Below are 17,069 nucleotides of genomic sequence, written 5' to 3' on the forward strand. Positions count from 1 at the left end.
TGTTAAATTACTTTATTTAAAATAAATAATTTTCGCATCAAATACAAAGAATGGAAATTGCAACAGATTTCTCCATAGAACTAAAATAATTAATTCAAAAAATCTTGAAACAATTAGTTAATTTTTAAGGTTTAGGTTATGGAAATATTCTCTTTCTTTCTGCTTGTACTTTTCAATTTCATTTGCCATTGCAGTTAGCCAGTTCGATCTTTCATAAATAGGGGAACATGCTAATGTCACAAATACAGTGCTTTCACGAATACTTTTTTTTATTTTTGGACTACTTATTACTGAAAGTTCTACTTTAGGCAATAATACATCAACTTTTCCGTCCCTATTCTCCAAAATATCTTCCAAACTTACTCTTACGAGAGGATCTGTAATTATTGTTTCGTATGTCATTAAATAAGACAAAGAATTATTTTTGAGCAATGAATAATATGAATATGATTCTGTGTAATTGCTTTTGCAAATGCTGAAGGTTACTTTTTTGAAAATATCGTTAATCTTAATATTATCACCGTAACTCTTTGTTTCTTTTCTCTTGAAAAAACACTTTTCTGGTTTATAATTTAAAATCGAATTTGAACTATATTGTCGAATAGCCAAACTGTATAATGCTCTTATCATGCTCCAAGCTGCGGGATTGTTGAAATTAATTTGCGATTCATCTTGCAGAAAAACTATAATAGCTACAAAATCTTCAAACACTATTATATCCTTAATATCTTTTTTCATATAACTCTTGAGTAATTTATTGATGGGAAATTTAAGAAAATAATTCAACCTATTTGAATAAAGGTCAATGTTATATCTACGTGTATGAACGTAATCAGTTAATTTTCCCAGAAAAGGAGCATATCGTAATATCTCAAAAAATGTTGGATTCTTCAATTGTCTTTTGATACTCCATTCTGGAATATTACCAGTTCTGTTCAAATGTTCAGCAAATGCATACATTTCACTCTCGTTCAGAATGTAGTGACTTAAAGTTTCGTAAGCGGTTGCTAGGTCATAATTTGTAAGATATTCTTTTATTACCTTTTGTCTCAGAGCTTTTAATGTCTCATATTCATTGATTCGCTCACTTGGAGATATTTCTGTTGATACTAATTTCACGACAAATATAATTGTAATGATAATTCCAAGAATGGTAATTTTATTCATTATGATTAAAGAATGATAAAATTTTTCAATATACTTTGGTTGAATCGACTATTTCAATTAATTGAATTGAATTAATTATTCTTGGTACTTTGGCTTTTTTATCCTTTCAGGAAAATTCTATTTCTGATCTCTTTTTTTTCCTAATTATTTAAATTGACTAAATTAATATATATATATAAAGAACCGAATAAAGTAACAATTATTTCTCAAAATCAAATAATATAAAGTAACTTTTACTAAATCTAGGGGGACACACTTTGTTAAATTTTTTTTTACTTTTATTTTTACTTTCAGGTTGATAAATTTCTATTTTCACTTTCAATATGTTAGAAAGTGAAAATAAAAATCTGTCAAAATGAAAGTGAAATTGTGAGTAACAATCTATCAATATGAATGGGAAAATAAAAGTTTGTCAAAGCAAAAATAAAAATAAAAGTGCAAAAAAATCTACCAAAGTAATTAAGTGAAAGTAAAAATGAAAATTTATTATTATTTACAAAAAGAAACATTTCAAAAAATCTTACCACTTCAGGGAGTTCGTATCTTCCACTAAAATTTAATTTCAACAAATATTTGAGCATTGATAAAAAATTATAAACTTATTTATTTTTTCAACAATAATATCTTTTTAACTATAAAAATATTTCCTACATTTCTTATTTACCTCAATAAAAATCAACTCCGTATCTGTATATTTTTCTGAAAAGAAAGAAAATAAAAATTGTCTTTTTATTATTCTAAGTTTCTTCAATCCATAAAATATGATAATATTGTTTAATTTTTGTAACTAACTTTAAATATGAAAAATATTCAACGCATCGAAAATTTATTTTAAATAATTGATGAAAATTTTTAAATCTTATTTTGTTTTCAATTGAAAATACTACATTTAATTGAGTTTCATTTTCTTTATATATACTTCTTATACTTATAAGCTACAAATTTTAGATAAGATGGCTTTTATATTTACAATTGAAAATTTAGAGATTATCAATTATAACTTTTAATAATTGATAATAATTTATAACTTTTAATGTTGAATAATGTCAGAAGTATCGTTTTGCGTAATAGAAAAATTAATTACATAATCACAATATCTCCATTGTTCAAAGAAACGAAAACTTTTTTCGATACAAATATTTAAAAAAGTATTCACTTTATTAATAATTTAAAAGTTAAATTGAGCACTTAGCAACTTTATAATCTATTTTTCAATACCTAATGCAATATTATTATAATAAAATTGTTAGAACAAATATATAATTATTGCTTTTTTGTATTATTTCATGTATCATATGGAATTAATGACAAAAATTAAAAAAAACCATAAGCACAGATTCAGAAATTATCTTCATAACCGTTATAAAATTAAAGAATTTGTTCTATGGTACTTACAAACAATTTGCTTTATTCATTATTTGTATTTTATTGTTCAATATATAAATGCATATAGAAAATAAAAAAGACAAATTTTGTGTTAATTATACTAATTAACAAATTAAAGTTAATTATACTATTATTATTATTTTTAAAGTATTTTATTTAAAGAAAATTTTAACAGATTTCTCTATAGAACTAGAAGAAAAAATTTAAAAAATCTTGAAACAATTAGTCATTAATTAAGGTTTGGGTTATAAAAATATTCTCGTTCTTTCTGCTTGTAGTTTTCAATTTCATTCGCAATTGCAGTTAGCCAGTTGGATCTTTCAAAAATAGGAGAAAATGTTAATGTCGTAGATTCTTTGACTTCATATGCAGAATTTTCTAGCGATGGACTATTTACAATACAAAATTCAACTTTAGGTAGAATTATAAAAAGTATTCCGTACGCTTGACTCACAAAGTTTTCCAATCTAACTCTTACAAGAGGATCTATAATTATTGCATAGTATGTTATCAAAGATTCTGTTGAATTGTTATTGACCCCGCAAATACTAAAAGTTGTTCCTTTGAAAATATCTCCGGTTTTAATATCATCAGCGAAATTTCTTTTTATAGTTCTATAGCTAATTACACACTTTTCAGGAATAAAATTTGATGGAGAATTATAATTGTATTGTCGAATAGCCAAAGTGTATAATGCTCTTCTCATTCTCCACGATGCGAGATTTTCAAAATCAATTTGTGATTCATCCTGTAAGTAATTTACAATCGCTAAATAATCTTCAAACAATATTTGGTCCTTTACATCGTTTTCTATATATTTTTTAAATAATTCACCAACTGAAAATCTTTGTAAGTTATGAAAGATTTTTAAAGCATAGTCAATTGTACGTTTATGCGTTTGTAGGAAATGAAGAGAATTTATTTCCATATAAGTATTATATCGTAATTGCTCATAACTTTTTGGATTCTTTAGTTGTCTTTTAATACTCCATTCTGGGATATTTCCAGTTCTATTCAAATGTTCAGCAAATCCATACATTTCATTCTCGTTCAGAATGTAGTTACTTAAAATTTCGAAGGCAGTTGTTGGATGATAATTTTGAAGATATTCTTTTATTACTTGGTATCTCAGAGCTTTTAATGTCTCATATTCAAAGATTCGTTCATTTGGAGATATTCCTGTTGATTCTAATTTCACGACAAATATAATTGTAATGATATTTCCAAGAAGAATTATTTTATTCATGATGATTAAAGAGTGTTACAATTATTGTAATAATTATTGTCTAATAATTAATTACTCTCGGTGTTTTGGCTTTTTTGTTTCAAACAATATTTTCATCTATCTACGTCTGTAAATTATTATTTTTTACTATTTTTTTAATATACATGACGAAAAGGGGATAAACTAACTAAACAAATCCGACAACTGTCAAAAAATTTGGTTTTACAAATTATTTAAAATTTAAAATTAAATAAATTAATATACATGAAAAACAGAATAAAGTAACAATTATCACAGAGAATAATATAATAGGGTAACTTTTACTAATTAAAGGAGCACACTCTGAACTTCGGTAGGGAGTCAATTATGTAACTTAATTTTTATTTTCATTTTCATTTTCACTTACACTTTGATTAATTTTTATTTTTACTTTTATTTTTACTTTCAGGTTGATAAATTTTTATTTCATTAATAAAATTTTTATTTCTTTAATAGAAAGTAAAATAGAAATTTGTCAAAGCAAAATTCAACATAATATGTTGATATAATAATAAATAATAATAATAATAATAATAATAATAATATTATAAATAAAAGTCTAACAATGTCAAAATAGAAAATAAATTCAAGTAAATTTTAGTAAAAATTATGAGATTGCACTTTGAACATAGGAAAAAAGTTGTGGAAATATTTGAATTTAATGAAATTACATTTAATTTGGAGAAAGTTTGGTTTTACTTAACTCCATATTTTTTTATTGTATTTACTAATGCATTATTATTGAGCAAAAAAATTATAATTTAATAAAGTCTTACCTCATCAGGGAATTGTATTTCTTCCACTGAAATTTAATTTAAGCCAAAAATGATAGCATTCATAAAAAATTATACATTTTTATACATTTTTGAACATTTCATCTATTTTTATCTACAAAAAATTGCCAACATTTATTATTTAACTCAATAAAAATAAATTTTGCATTTTTATCTTTTCGTGAAAACGGAAAATAAAAATGTTTTTCTTTTTATTTCGCCGCTTTTAGAAAATGTATAAAGTATAATAACAATGTTTAATTTATGAAGCTAACTTTCAATGTAATAAAAATTCAATGCATCGAAATAGCATTAAAAAGGATTGAAAGAAAAAGTTTTAAAAAATAATTCGTATTTCACGGAAATTTCTATATTTAAAATAATTTTTAATATAAATATTATGAAAAATTACTTACCGTATTAAAAATTTAAAACCTAAATCCATGCAGTTACCAACTTTATAATTCATTTTTTCATACAGAACGCAATATTTTTAGAATAAAATTTTAATTTAAAGAGTTACATTTCAATAATTTTTTGCTATCTCTACATAAAATTATAAAATCTTTTTTGCAGGTAAATTAAAAGATATTTGCTATTTTCATGTTCAGTATTTTACTCTTCAACAGATAAATGCATACATTAAATAAAAATGTCGAAATTCCTACATATTTAAATTGACTAAATTAATATATATGAAAAACAGAATAAAGTAACAATTATTTCTCAGAATCAAATAATAAAGTAACTTTTACTAATCGAGGGGGACAAACTTTGATAAAAATTTTTTTACTTTTATCTTTACTCTCAGGTGGAAAAATTTTTATTTTGACTTTCACTTTAATAGAAAGTGAAAATAAAAACCTGTCACTCAAAATGAAAGTGAAATTGTCAGTAACATTCCAATCAATATGAATAAGAAAATAAAAGTTTGTCAAAGCAAAAATAGAAATGAGAGTGCAAAAAAATCAGCAAAGTAAAAGTGAAATTAAAAATTAAAATTTATTATTATTTACAAAAAAAAGAAACATTTCAAAAAATCTTACCACTTCAGGAAGTTCGTATCTTCCACTGAAATTTATTTTCAACAAAATATTTCTACGCTGATAAAAAATTGTGCATTTTTTTACATATCTCAACCAAAATATCTATTTTAACCATAAATATTTTTATTTTTTTGTGAAAAAAGAAAATAAAAATAATTGTCTTTTTATTTCTTCGCGTTTAGGTAATTCAAAAAATATGATAACAATTTTTAATTTTTGAAGAAAACTTTTCCAATATGATAAATATTTAAAGCAATAAAAAAGCATTTAAAAATATTGAAAGAAAAGCATTTTAAATATAATTCATGATAATATAATTAATATATTATCATGAAAACTTCTATATTTAAAATAATGTTCTTATTTTTTTCTTATTTATAATTAAAAAATTATTCATCTTCTTTTATAATATATAAATATCATTTGCGTAGATTAAAAATTAATTACATATTCACAAGTTCTGAACGTTCATATGAATGGAATTTTTTTTCAATATAAATATTATTAAAAATTTTTAAAAATCAAAATAAATTTGTTAAGAAGAAAACATCGTTTTTTTGCTTCATTTTCAATTGATCGATCTTCTGAATAATATTTATTATTAAAAATATAATTTTAATCAATAATATTAAAATTTTTCGAAAATTATTCAATTTTAAAAGCACTTTTTTAAAATCTTTAACAAAAGCATATTTTTATTTATCAAAAAACGAATAAATTTGTTAATTTACTAAATAAAAGTCAGTCATGAACTTTTATCTATGCACGAAATAAAGAGAATATAAAAATTATTGCTTTTTTTTATTTTTCTGCATTTTGACAAACCGTAAAATATGATAACATGTTTAATTTTCATCGCTAACTTTCAAAATTGTATGATCAAAATATAATTGCATGTAAAAAATAAAGAAGACAAATTTAGTTTTTTTTTTTTTTTGTTAAATCATTTTATTTTTATTCAAGTTCAACTTTTAAAATTTACATTATTAAAATTATTCAAAATTCTCATTTAGAATGAAAAAAAAATCTTAAAATAATCTTTTAGTCAATTTTCTTGGTTATTAAAATATTCTATTTCCTTTTGCTTGTAGTTTTCAATTTCATTCGCCATTGCAGTTATCCAATTGGATTTTTCATCAAATGGAAAAGTTTTTGTTATTAAAAATACAGTGTCGCCATATTCAGTTTTTTTTATCAATGGATTTCTTCTAATAGAAAATTCTACTTTAGGAAATATTACGTAAATTATTCCTTCGACATTATCCACGATGTCTTCCAAACTTACTCTTAGGAGAAAATCTGTGATTATTGTTTTGCATCTTACCGTATAAAACATAGTATCATTATTATATACAGAAGAATATGAAAATGATTTTTTATTTTTGCTGCTGCAAATACTGAAGTATCTCATTTCGAAAGTATCTCCAATCTTAATATCATCAATAAAATTCCTTTTTGCTTCATGCATAGAAAAACATATATCAAAATTAAAATTTAATTCAGAATTTGAACTGTATTGTCGAATGGCCAAACTATATAATGCTCTTCTCATTCTCCAAGCTGCGGGATTCTCCAAATAAATTTGCGATTCATCTTGTAGTAAAATTGCAATAGCTAAATAATCCTCAAACGATATTAGTTCCTCAAGATTTCTTTCTAGATAACGCTCTAATAGTGCATTGATGGGAAAATTATGTATATTAAAAATAATTTGTAATTTTACGATAATGCCATGTATATATATTTCCAAGTATTCCGCTGGAAGTGATTCCAAATTTCGTTCATATCGTAAGGTTTCATAAAATTTTGGATTCTTCAGTTGTCTGTTAATGCTCCAGTCTGGTGGATTTCCACTTTTGTTAAAATTCTCAGCAAATTCATACATTTCACTCTCGTTCATAATGTATTGACTTAAAATTTCCAAAGCTGTTGTTAGATCATAATGTTGAAAATATTCCATTATTATTTTGTATTTTAGAAAATTTATTCTCTCATGTTCATTGATTCGTTCATTTTGAGATATTCTTGTCGATTCTAATTTCACGACAAATATAGTTGTGATAATAATTCCAAGAACAATAAATTTATTCATTGTGATTAAAGAATAATATAATTTTTCAATAAGGACTCTTGCTTTTATTAAAATATGTTTAAAGCCGAATAAAGTAACTCGAAACTACACAAAATAAAATTAGTGCAACTTTTATTAATTGTAAAGTAAAAATTTAAATGTCTGCAATTACATAAAAAATTTTAGTAAAAATAAAGAAAATTATTCTTTGAAAGTAGCAAAAAACTTCTGGAAATAGTTTGATAAAATTGCATTTAATTTAGAGACAGTTTGGTTTTATAATTTACTCTGTTTTTTCTTTGTATTTACAAATATTTTATTGTTTAAAAATAAAATAAAAGAACTCTTACTTTTTCAGGGAGTTGTATTTCTTCTATTGAAATTTAATTTAAGTTGCACATATTTTTTCATTAATTAAAAGTTATCTTTTTGAGTACAAAATTACAGTTTAAGAGGAACTGTAATTTTTTTGAAACCTTCTATTGATAAATAAATGTTTTTTCTATTTTCACGATTTATTATTTTTTTTTTTTGAAAAAAAGCTATAATTTTCTACTTTAATCTTAATGTTCTAAATGTTATCATGCACTGTTATCTATGCGTGTTACAAAAATTTTATATATTTTTTTTATTTTAACATACAAAAATATTAAGATAATATTTACGTTTTTTTAGCAAACTTTAAGTGTGATAAATTTTTAAATTAACAAATAAGATTTTAAATTTAATCCGGTGATGTTTCCTTAGATTTTGTTAATTTAGTTCAGCTTATAAGAATTAATTAGGAAAAATACTGAAAAAAAATTTTTCAGCAGTAGTTAAAGTAAGCTTTAGTCCGACACTGAAACAGTTGTCTTTTGTTATAAGTAGTAAAAACATTTTTAGTCAGGCAAATATTTTCATCTTTTTTTGAAACTATCATAACTGCTGAGATGTCAGGCGTAAATTTTGAAAAAATTCTATGACAGTAGTTACAGTTTTCTTTAGTCAGACTCCAGAAATGGTTAATTTTTCCTCTAAGTAGTAAAATGAAATTTCAGTCAGACAAAGTTTATCTGGTTCTTTGACAACCGAATAAAACCAATAAGAAATCAGTTGTAAATTGTGCAAAAAGTTACGATAGTAAAAAAAAAATTTCCTTTCAATGAGATTCTGTAAACCTTCTTTTGCATCAAGTAGCAAAAACCAATTTTAGTCAGACCAAGACTTTTATTTTCAGTAGTGAAAGTCAGTTGTCGACAGACAAATAATGACGATAAGTGAGGATTATTTCGAAATCAGTAGCAAAGGGACGTTTTAGTCAGACTTTTTTCAGATTTAATGAAATTTAATATAAGGCAGAGAGGAAAAGAAAGAGAAGGAGTTAAATTACTCAAAAGTGTAGAAAATTGTTTACTTTCAGTGTCAAGTAGTAAAAGTTAGATCAGATTTTCCTTAATATTAAACTAGAAATTTTTACGACTGAATTTTTTTTCTATTTGTATTAAAATTCCGTTAAATGAAAGAGAAAAAAAGTTTCGATCAAAATGCATAATAGTTTTGAGAAATTTTGATAAAAAAACGAACAGAAAAAACTTGAGAGACAAATTTTTAAAGAATTTATTTTTTTATGATAAATATATGGACCACAGAGTCATGTAATTAAAGTAAGATTTTAATTACCTTAAATACTTGAAGCAACTCGATGGTCACATCAAAGCCCAATGTAAACGTAGAATGGTTAGACTATGTAGCGCTTAATTATTGGGTAAATCACAACACTTGAGGTGTCCCATTTCCGTTTTACTTTGATCTTTTCTCATAATTTTATATATACTTCAGGTGGCATATGCATACGTTGATTAATTAAAGCAAACCACTTTGAAATTCATACATTATTAAAAACATAGGCATGCATAATTAAAATGAACATATATACATATTTTTATATTTAAAAGACCAAATTTTTTAATTATATACTACATTTTTAATTTTAGTTTTTATTTAATTTTTATTTAATTTTTATTTAATTTTTCTTTAATTATTCTTTAATTATCATCTTTTTTATTTCTTTTAATTATCTTCTATTTCTTAATTTTTAGAATTTTCTTTAATCATCTTTTTTTTCATTATTTTGTAATCTAATTTTTCTTTAAACTTTACGTTTGACACATTTAGTCTTTAAAATTCAACCGTATAATTATTTTTCTTCATAAAGATTTGTTGGAAAAGAATGAAAAAGATGGAAAAATGGGAAATTGAGTTAAGGAATTTTTTTTTATTAAAGAGAACAGATGACATTAAAAATTTCTCCTCTTTGTGTATTGGATAAAGAGAGAGAGAGAGAGAGGGAGAGAGACAGATGCTTTTTTTCGATCCCTTCTGAAACATTGTTCGGGATATTAATTTTTATAAGGAAATGAAATTGTGAAGCGAAAAATCAAATTTCCGGTGAGAGAATACAAAAGAGGAGGAAAAGAGAGAGAAAGGGAGAGAGAGAGAGAGAGAGAGCGACGTGTGCTGAAGCACCAAACGACTTGAATGGAGGGCAATTCGAGAAAAATCTAAGCCCGCATCGCGCACGTGTGAGACGATGAGGTTCTGATTTGTCGACTCTTGCTGAGCAAACAAGCAGTGGGTGAAATGAGAGTCTCGGTGGTCGGGCAACTTTTCGCGCCTAAGGCTATACTTCCTCTTTGGGCGATTAAAGAACAAAAAAAAAAGAGAGAGACAGAGAAGTCAGTAAACCAACAAAAAATCAAGATAAAACTTAACCAAATAAGCTTTACCACCCCCTCCCCCCTCTTCCTTTTTTCACACTCTAATTATTTTTCAATTTAGATCAAATTCGTATTTTTTCTAAAAAAATTTAAACTTTAAAAAAAAATGTTACATATAAAAGTAATTTTTTAAAACTTTTTTTCAAATAATGAAAGTAATTAAAACTTTTCTTCAAAAATTTTCGTTTGTGTCAAAAAAGCAAGTTAACCAAAAAAAAAATTTGTTTAACTTATATTTAAAATTTTTTTTTTTTTACTCAAGTACTTTAAAAAAATAATTTATTATTCAAAAAAAAAAAAGGTTTTTATTATTTAAATAATTTTTTTTATTATTCTCTTCATGTGAAATTAATTTAAAACTCTGTTTTTTCATACACAATTAATTTTTTCAACTTTTTAAAATTCTTTAACAAAAGCATATTTTTATTTATCAAAAATTCATAAATTAGTTAGTTTACTAACTAAAAGTCAGTCACGAACTTTTATCTATGTGCATGAAATAAAGAGAATATAAAAATTATTGCTTTTTTTTATTTTTCTGCATTTTGACAAACCGTAAAATATGATAACAATGTTTAATTTACATCGCTAACTTTCAATACGATAAATATTGAATGTTTCGAAAAAGTAAAGTAAATTTTTAAATATTATTTTGTTTTCAATTTAAAATACCGATTTTAATTGAGTTTATATTTCTTTTATTTACGTATACATCATGTTCTTTTTTCTAAAAAAAATTTAATCTTTAAAAAAAATGTTACATAATTAGGTATGTATAAAAGTAATTTTTTAAAACATTTTTTCAAATAATGAAAGTAATTAAAACTTTTCTTTAAACATTTTCGTTTGTGTCAAAAAAAGAAGTTAATCAAAAAAAAAATTTGTGTTTAACTTATATTTAAAACTTTTTTTTACTCAAGTATTTTAAACAAATAATTTATTATTCAAAAAAAAGGTTTTTATTAAATAATTTTTTTCGTCATTCTTTTCATGTAAAAGTAATTTAAAACTCTGTTTTTTCGTGCATAATTAATTTTTTGAAGTTTATTAATAATTATTGTTAGGTATTTTTATAGATTAAATTTTTAAAATTAAATTTTTCTTATAAAATTTATAATCTCAATTCTCAAATTTTGTTTTTGAATTTTCAGTTTCAAATTTTCATTTCGGAATTTTTATACCAAATTTTATTATTTATTATTAATTTAAAAGGTCTATGAAGTTGAATTTTTATTTTTTAATTCTTGACTGTTTTTAGAGTTGAATTATTATTTTGAACTTTTATGTTATACACTGAAAATAAAAGAAGGAGAGGGGGAAGGGGAGGGGGGGTTTGGAATTTTATTTTTATTTTTAAATTTTGATTTTTTATATTTTAAAAAATTTTTCTAGAGAAAAGTAATTTTTTTAATTTGCTTTACATAAAAAAACAAGTTTATAAAATTTTTTTGAATTTTTGTTTTAGTATTTAAATTATATAAATATAATTTAAATAATATATATTAGAGAGTTAATGGAGTTTAATTTTTTCGATTTTTCAATTTTACACAGTCAAAAAGGGGGTTTTTGGAAGTTAGATTTTTGTATTAAAAATTTTCATTCTAAAGTTTCATTTTTGACTTTTTGTTTTTAAATTTTTATTTCACAATTTTATTTTCAAATTTTGTTTTACAATTTTTATTTTCAAATTTTGTTTCTGAATTTTCAGTTTTAAAAATTTTATTATTTATCATTACTTTAAGAATTTTTTGGACTTGAACTTTTATTTTTGAATTCTTGAGTATTTTTAAAATTAAATTGTTATTTTTTCAAAAACTTTTCTTCTATAAATTCAACTGACCTATTAACACACACATACATATTTTTTATTTCCTTTATTTTTGAAATTAGACATTCTCTGCGGTGTGTGATAAATTTAATTAGGGGAAGAAAAATAAAAATCTTTCGAGTGTTCATTTTCAACATCTAGATGAAAATTACGATAAATTGCATCACGTTTTGTAATCTGAAACTTTTTTCATGCTGTTCTTGTCTGAAAATTTTAATTCAAATTCTTAAAGCACAAGGTTGGCATGGGAATATCGATCGAAAGGCTTAAGTACCAACGTTTAAAGTTTCCGACTTGCACATTATGTAGGTAATCCTGGAATTTATATTTTCACTGCTCCACTTAGTTACTTAGGAACTAAGAGAAAATGAAATGTACTTCTGAGTCAACAACTTAATCTCACAGTTGATTCGAGAGCAATTTGGCAAATCGTCAAATAAACATATTTTCTTCATTCGTTTAAAGGGAAGAAACTAAAAAAAATTTTTTTTCCTTTTTTTTATTTCTGTACATAATAAAAAAAAATGGAAAATTGGCTAAGGCAGATATTATTGAAAAAAGGTAATAAAAATGACAAACGACTTTTTTTTACGTCATTTGTCAACTAACAATTCTACTAATAATTTAATTAAAATTTAATACTTGGTGAGGAATTTTTATTTTATGAATTTTTATTTTAAATTTTTATTTTGTTGTTTTTAAATTATTAATATTATAATATATAGTGAAAATTTGGGAGAGTTACAGTTTTTTTTTTTGAATTTTTATTTTATACAGAGAAAAATGTGGAGATTTTGTTTTTGAATATTTTTTTGGAGTTAAATTTTTTTTTTATTTTCGAATTTACATTTTTGAATTTTTATTTATGAATTTTCATTTTAAACACAATGAAAATTGTCGGGTGGAGGGGGTCACGGAGTTGAATAAATAATTATTTCGAGCATTAGATTCAATGTTGCCAGAACAAATTTATAGTCTTGAAGATTATGTTGCTGTCTCGTACACGTTTTCGAAAGTTCATTAGACCCTACTCTGAATTTTGATGAAACTTAGTAATGAAATATACCACCCACCAGAGTGAATTCACACATGAACTAGGAGAGTTCTATTCCTTTGTGCAGTCTTGAGTATAAATAGATGTCGGGAAAGGTCTTTAGTTCCACATTTATGCTCGACATGATGCAAAACTAAGAAATTCTCTCAACCTTGAAAACAAGTGGTCTCTTTGATTAAGAGAGTTCATTTCAATTCATTTCAAAGTCATTTCAAAAAGTAACGAACAAATTAATTTCAGCAATTCTAATTCTCACATTAGCATATTGTATATATACGTATAATAATAATTATCCTTGCCACACAATTTGGTAATTAAAAATTCAGTTTTTTTTGCAATTCTTTCTTCCGTTCTTTGTTTCCCTTCTTCTTTCTCTTTTATTTATTTTCTGTTTCTTTTCTTTATAATTTTTTTACTATTTTTTTCAATTTCTTTACTTTCTCTTTTTTTCTTTTCAATTTCCTTTTTTTTTTCTTTTTCCCTTTTCTTTTTTTTCTATTTTCTTTTTTTTTTCCTTTTTAACAATTACAATTGAGTTTTTTTTTCCAAACTGAAATTAATATAGAGTTTCTGTTTTCTAATGCAACTTTAATTGCTCCAATTCTTAAACATGTCACACTAATTAACTCGTATTTAATATGATAAAAATTGACCAATTATGATGCAAAATTATCAAATTTAGTATTAATTTTTTCACACAGGAAGCAAAGACTCACAAGAATAATCTTATTGATAAATATTTTAATGACTTTCAGTTGTTCGTACCTCCAGTTTTTTTAATTGATGATTACTTTAATTAAACGTAACGAGATTAATTACATAACTACCTCATCAATAATTAAATTAAATCCTAATAATAAAATATAGAAAAAAGAAAGGAAAAAGTCCAATTACATTTGTTCCTATTAAAATAAATTAATTGACTTTATTTTACTCCATAGTGCAGAATTTTAAATTATATTCAGTAACATTTTTAATTATTAATGAATTATAATTAGAAAAGATTATTTATAAAGAAAATTATAAAAGATAATTACTTAATTGTATTATCTTGTTAGTGCTTCTATTTTATTCAGATTCGATTTTGATTTTTAATGAATAAAAGAATATTAGAGATAAAAAGTGATTTAAAAAGTATTAAAAGATTCAAAAATTATTAAAATTAAAAGTTTAATATTAAAAAAATAAAAAGTAAGAAAGGAAAAAATTAAAAAAAATTAGATTATTAAGAAAACTTGACAGTTTTGATAAAATATAAATTTCTTAGCAATGATTTTGCAACGTTCACTTGCTCGCCAACGATTCATACATAAATGTAAGATGCTGGAGGATTGGTACTTTTTACTTACACTTTCATTTTGATGAAATTGGCTTTAAATCTCTTCCTCATCAGAAACTTTAATTTAGATCGACAAACTCACGTCATATACCACACATCTACGTTACACTTTCACCAGCTGTGAATCCCTATCAAATTCACCTATAATTTTGACTCTTATACATAGCGGCAATCAAAACTGTTTAATATAACGGACATATACACTCTATATATATATGAAGATTTTAATCAACCGAATCGAAATTACAGCGAAATTATTTTAATTAAATTTGGTACATTAGGAGAAAGAGAAAGAAACTTTTTATTCCTGGAATTTCAATTAATAATTCCGGCTTCAAATAATTATTACAGTAAAAAAGAAATTAACAAAAAAATTAAAATACATATTTAAAAAAGAGATAATAAATTAATGTAAATTACTTATTATACAAATAAGTATTATTATTATTATTACTAACACTCTGATTTCTCACTCACTTTTTTAAATAAAATTAGCAATTTTAAAAATAGGTAATAAAACGTAAAAAAAAATTTTTTTTTTTCTTTGACTCATAAAATATAAAGTTACCACGAATTCGAATACAAAATCTACAATTTTTTCAATTTCTGACAAAAGTTATTTAATAAATAATTTTACATATCATAATAATAAATTATAATAATAATTATTATTATAATATTTCAAAATTAATTCAATTGCCTTTACAATTTTCATAAATAAATGAATTTCAAACGGTTTCAATTTAAAATTTTATAAAATTTCAATGTTGAATGAATTTAATTAGAAATTTTAATGAACTTAGATTTTTGAAAAAATTGAGTAATTCAAAAGCTTCTAAAATTAGTTAAATTTGTCAATACATATTTAATTAATTATTAAAAATAATGAATTTATAGAAGAATTTTAGTTAAAAACACTAAAAAATTTGAATTTCAAAGAAATTACAAATGATTGCAGAAATTCAATTATTTTCAAAAGTAATAAAATTCTTATCACAAAATTCAATTATGTTCAAAATTTACAAAAAAATCTCGACAAAATACCCATTATTATCTTTATAAATTAAAAAAGTCTTCTTGAAAATTCAATTATTTTTAAAAATTTTAAAAAAGTTCGTGTTAAATTTTTAATCATTATAAAAAATCTTCCTCATTTCAATGATTTTCAATAACTACTATTTTAATAAAATTACCCAAGAGAATTCGATTATTTAAAAACAATTTTAATAAAATTGTACGCAAACATTTAATTTTTTTCATAAATGATGAAAATTTTACTGATATTCCATTATTTTTATAAACTTAATTTTAAGAAACATTCAATTCAATTCAATTGTAAAATAAATTTTTATTTAAAATTTTAAATAATAATTAAATATTAAAAGTATTAGAGCGTTGTAAAATTTCAATTATTTTTAATACAATTTTAATCGAATTTTTTGAAAAATGTAACTATTCTAAAAAATTTTATTAAAATTCGTCAAAAGAATTCAATTATTTAAAAATTTGTTAATAAAATTCTGTATAAGAATTAAATTTTAAGAAACATTCAATTATTTAAAAAGCTATTAATTTTTGTATTTAAATTTTAAATAATTGAATTCTATTTGAATTTTCTATTAAAAATTTATTTGAAAATGAATTTTAGTTTAAATTTTAGATAATAATAGAAGATAAAAATAATTTTGAAGAAGTGACAGTAAATTTTTGAAAATTTTCATTCCTATGAAAAAATAATAATAATTAAATATTTAAAAAAGAAATTATTGTTTTCGAATAATTTTACAATTAAAGATATTCGTAAGTAAAGTTAATAGAACATTTTTTTTTTCAATAAAATTTTTTCTTTCTTTTCTAAAAATTTATAAATTTTCACTTTCATTTTCAATTAAATTTTCTAATTGACAAATATAATTTATAAACATTTTTTCCTTTATTATTTTTAAAAAACTTTAATTTTTATTTTTGAGACACATGAATAGACCCAAATTTTTATTTTACCGAACTTTTTTTAATCTTATAAGAATTAATTATAATTTCTTTTAATTGAAATAATAATTTACAGAAACTGCGAAAGAATAATTTTTGTAATTTCTTCAAATCACCAAATAATCATTTATAAAAATTTTCATTTTTTAAAATTATTATTTATGTTATTGTTTACATTTTCGAATTGTCAATTTTCATAAACATTATTTTATATATTTGTTAATAATTATAATAATTATAATAATTATGTTCTCGAATTATTATTCAATATAATTTAAATTTTACCGAATTACACATTCTTATAAAATTTTTTGTTTCTAATCATATTTTTTTTATAATTAGTACATTCTCTAATTACTAAGATTTCTATATTTTAATTTATCGAAAAATCAT

The 17,069-nt window shown here is 22.4% G+C and overlaps 2 protein-coding genes across 10 annotated transcripts; both read right to left on the minus strand.

The window, feature by feature from the left end:
• Positions 1 to 5,670, minus strand: LOC122512903. 9 transcript variants are annotated; one of them, XM_043629040.1, is made up of 6 exons: positions 5,637 to 5,652; positions 5,007 to 5,025; positions 4,594 to 4,619; positions 1,832 to 1,866; positions 1,692 to 1,716; positions 1 to 1,307 (listed from the first exon to the last, which is right to left on the minus strand). In XM_043629040.1, exon 6 carries the CDS (start codon positions 1,165 to 1,167, stop codon positions 118 to 120), a length of 1,050 nt encoding a protein of 349 aa, XP_043484975.1. In that variant the 5' UTR covers positions 1,168 to 1,307; positions 1,692 to 1,716; positions 1,832 to 1,866; positions 4,594 to 4,619; positions 5,007 to 5,025; positions 5,637 to 5,652; the 3' UTR covers positions 1 to 117. The 9 variants fall into 9 exon arrangements, with proteins under 9 accessions (XP_043484975.1, XP_043484977.1, XP_043484981.1 ...); XM_043629042.1 differs by lacking the exon at positions 5,007 to 5,025 and having other exon boundaries at positions 5,637 to 5,660; XM_043629046.1 differs by lacking the exons at positions 4,594 to 4,619; positions 5,007 to 5,025 and having other exon boundaries at positions 5,637 to 5,668.
• A 918-nt stretch (positions 5,671 to 6,588) lies between these two features.
• LOC122512905 lies at positions 6,589 to 8,195 on the minus strand. The gene is made up of 2 exons (XM_043629050.1): positions 8,058 to 8,195; positions 6,589 to 7,812 (listed from the first exon to the last, which is right to left on the minus strand). Exon 2 carries the CDS (start codon positions 7,726 to 7,728, stop codon positions 6,682 to 6,684), a length of 1,047 nt encoding a protein of 348 aa, XP_043484985.1. The 5' UTR covers positions 7,729 to 7,812; positions 8,058 to 8,195; the 3' UTR covers positions 6,589 to 6,681.
• Between the last annotated feature and the right edge of the window lie 8,874 nt (positions 8,196 to 17,069).

The sequence above is a fragment of the Leptopilina heterotoma genome, unplaced genomic scaffold (genome assembly GCF_015476425.1).
Source record: "Leptopilina heterotoma isolate Lh14 unplaced genomic scaffold, ASM1547642v1 Lhet_13, whole genome shotgun sequence".
Lineage (NCBI taxonomy): Eukaryota > Metazoa > Arthropoda > Insecta > Hymenoptera > Figitidae > Leptopilina > Leptopilina heterotoma.

What these genes read in the sequence shown, in the direction of transcription:
- LOC122512903 (XM_043629046.1), bottom strand. Translation starts at nt 1,167, where the DNA reads ATGAATAAAATTACCATTCTTGGAATTATCATTACAATTATATTTGTC.
- LOC122512905 (XM_043629050.1), bottom strand. Translation starts at nt 7,728, where the DNA reads ATGAATAAATTTATTGTTCTTGGAATTATTATCACAACTATATTTGTC.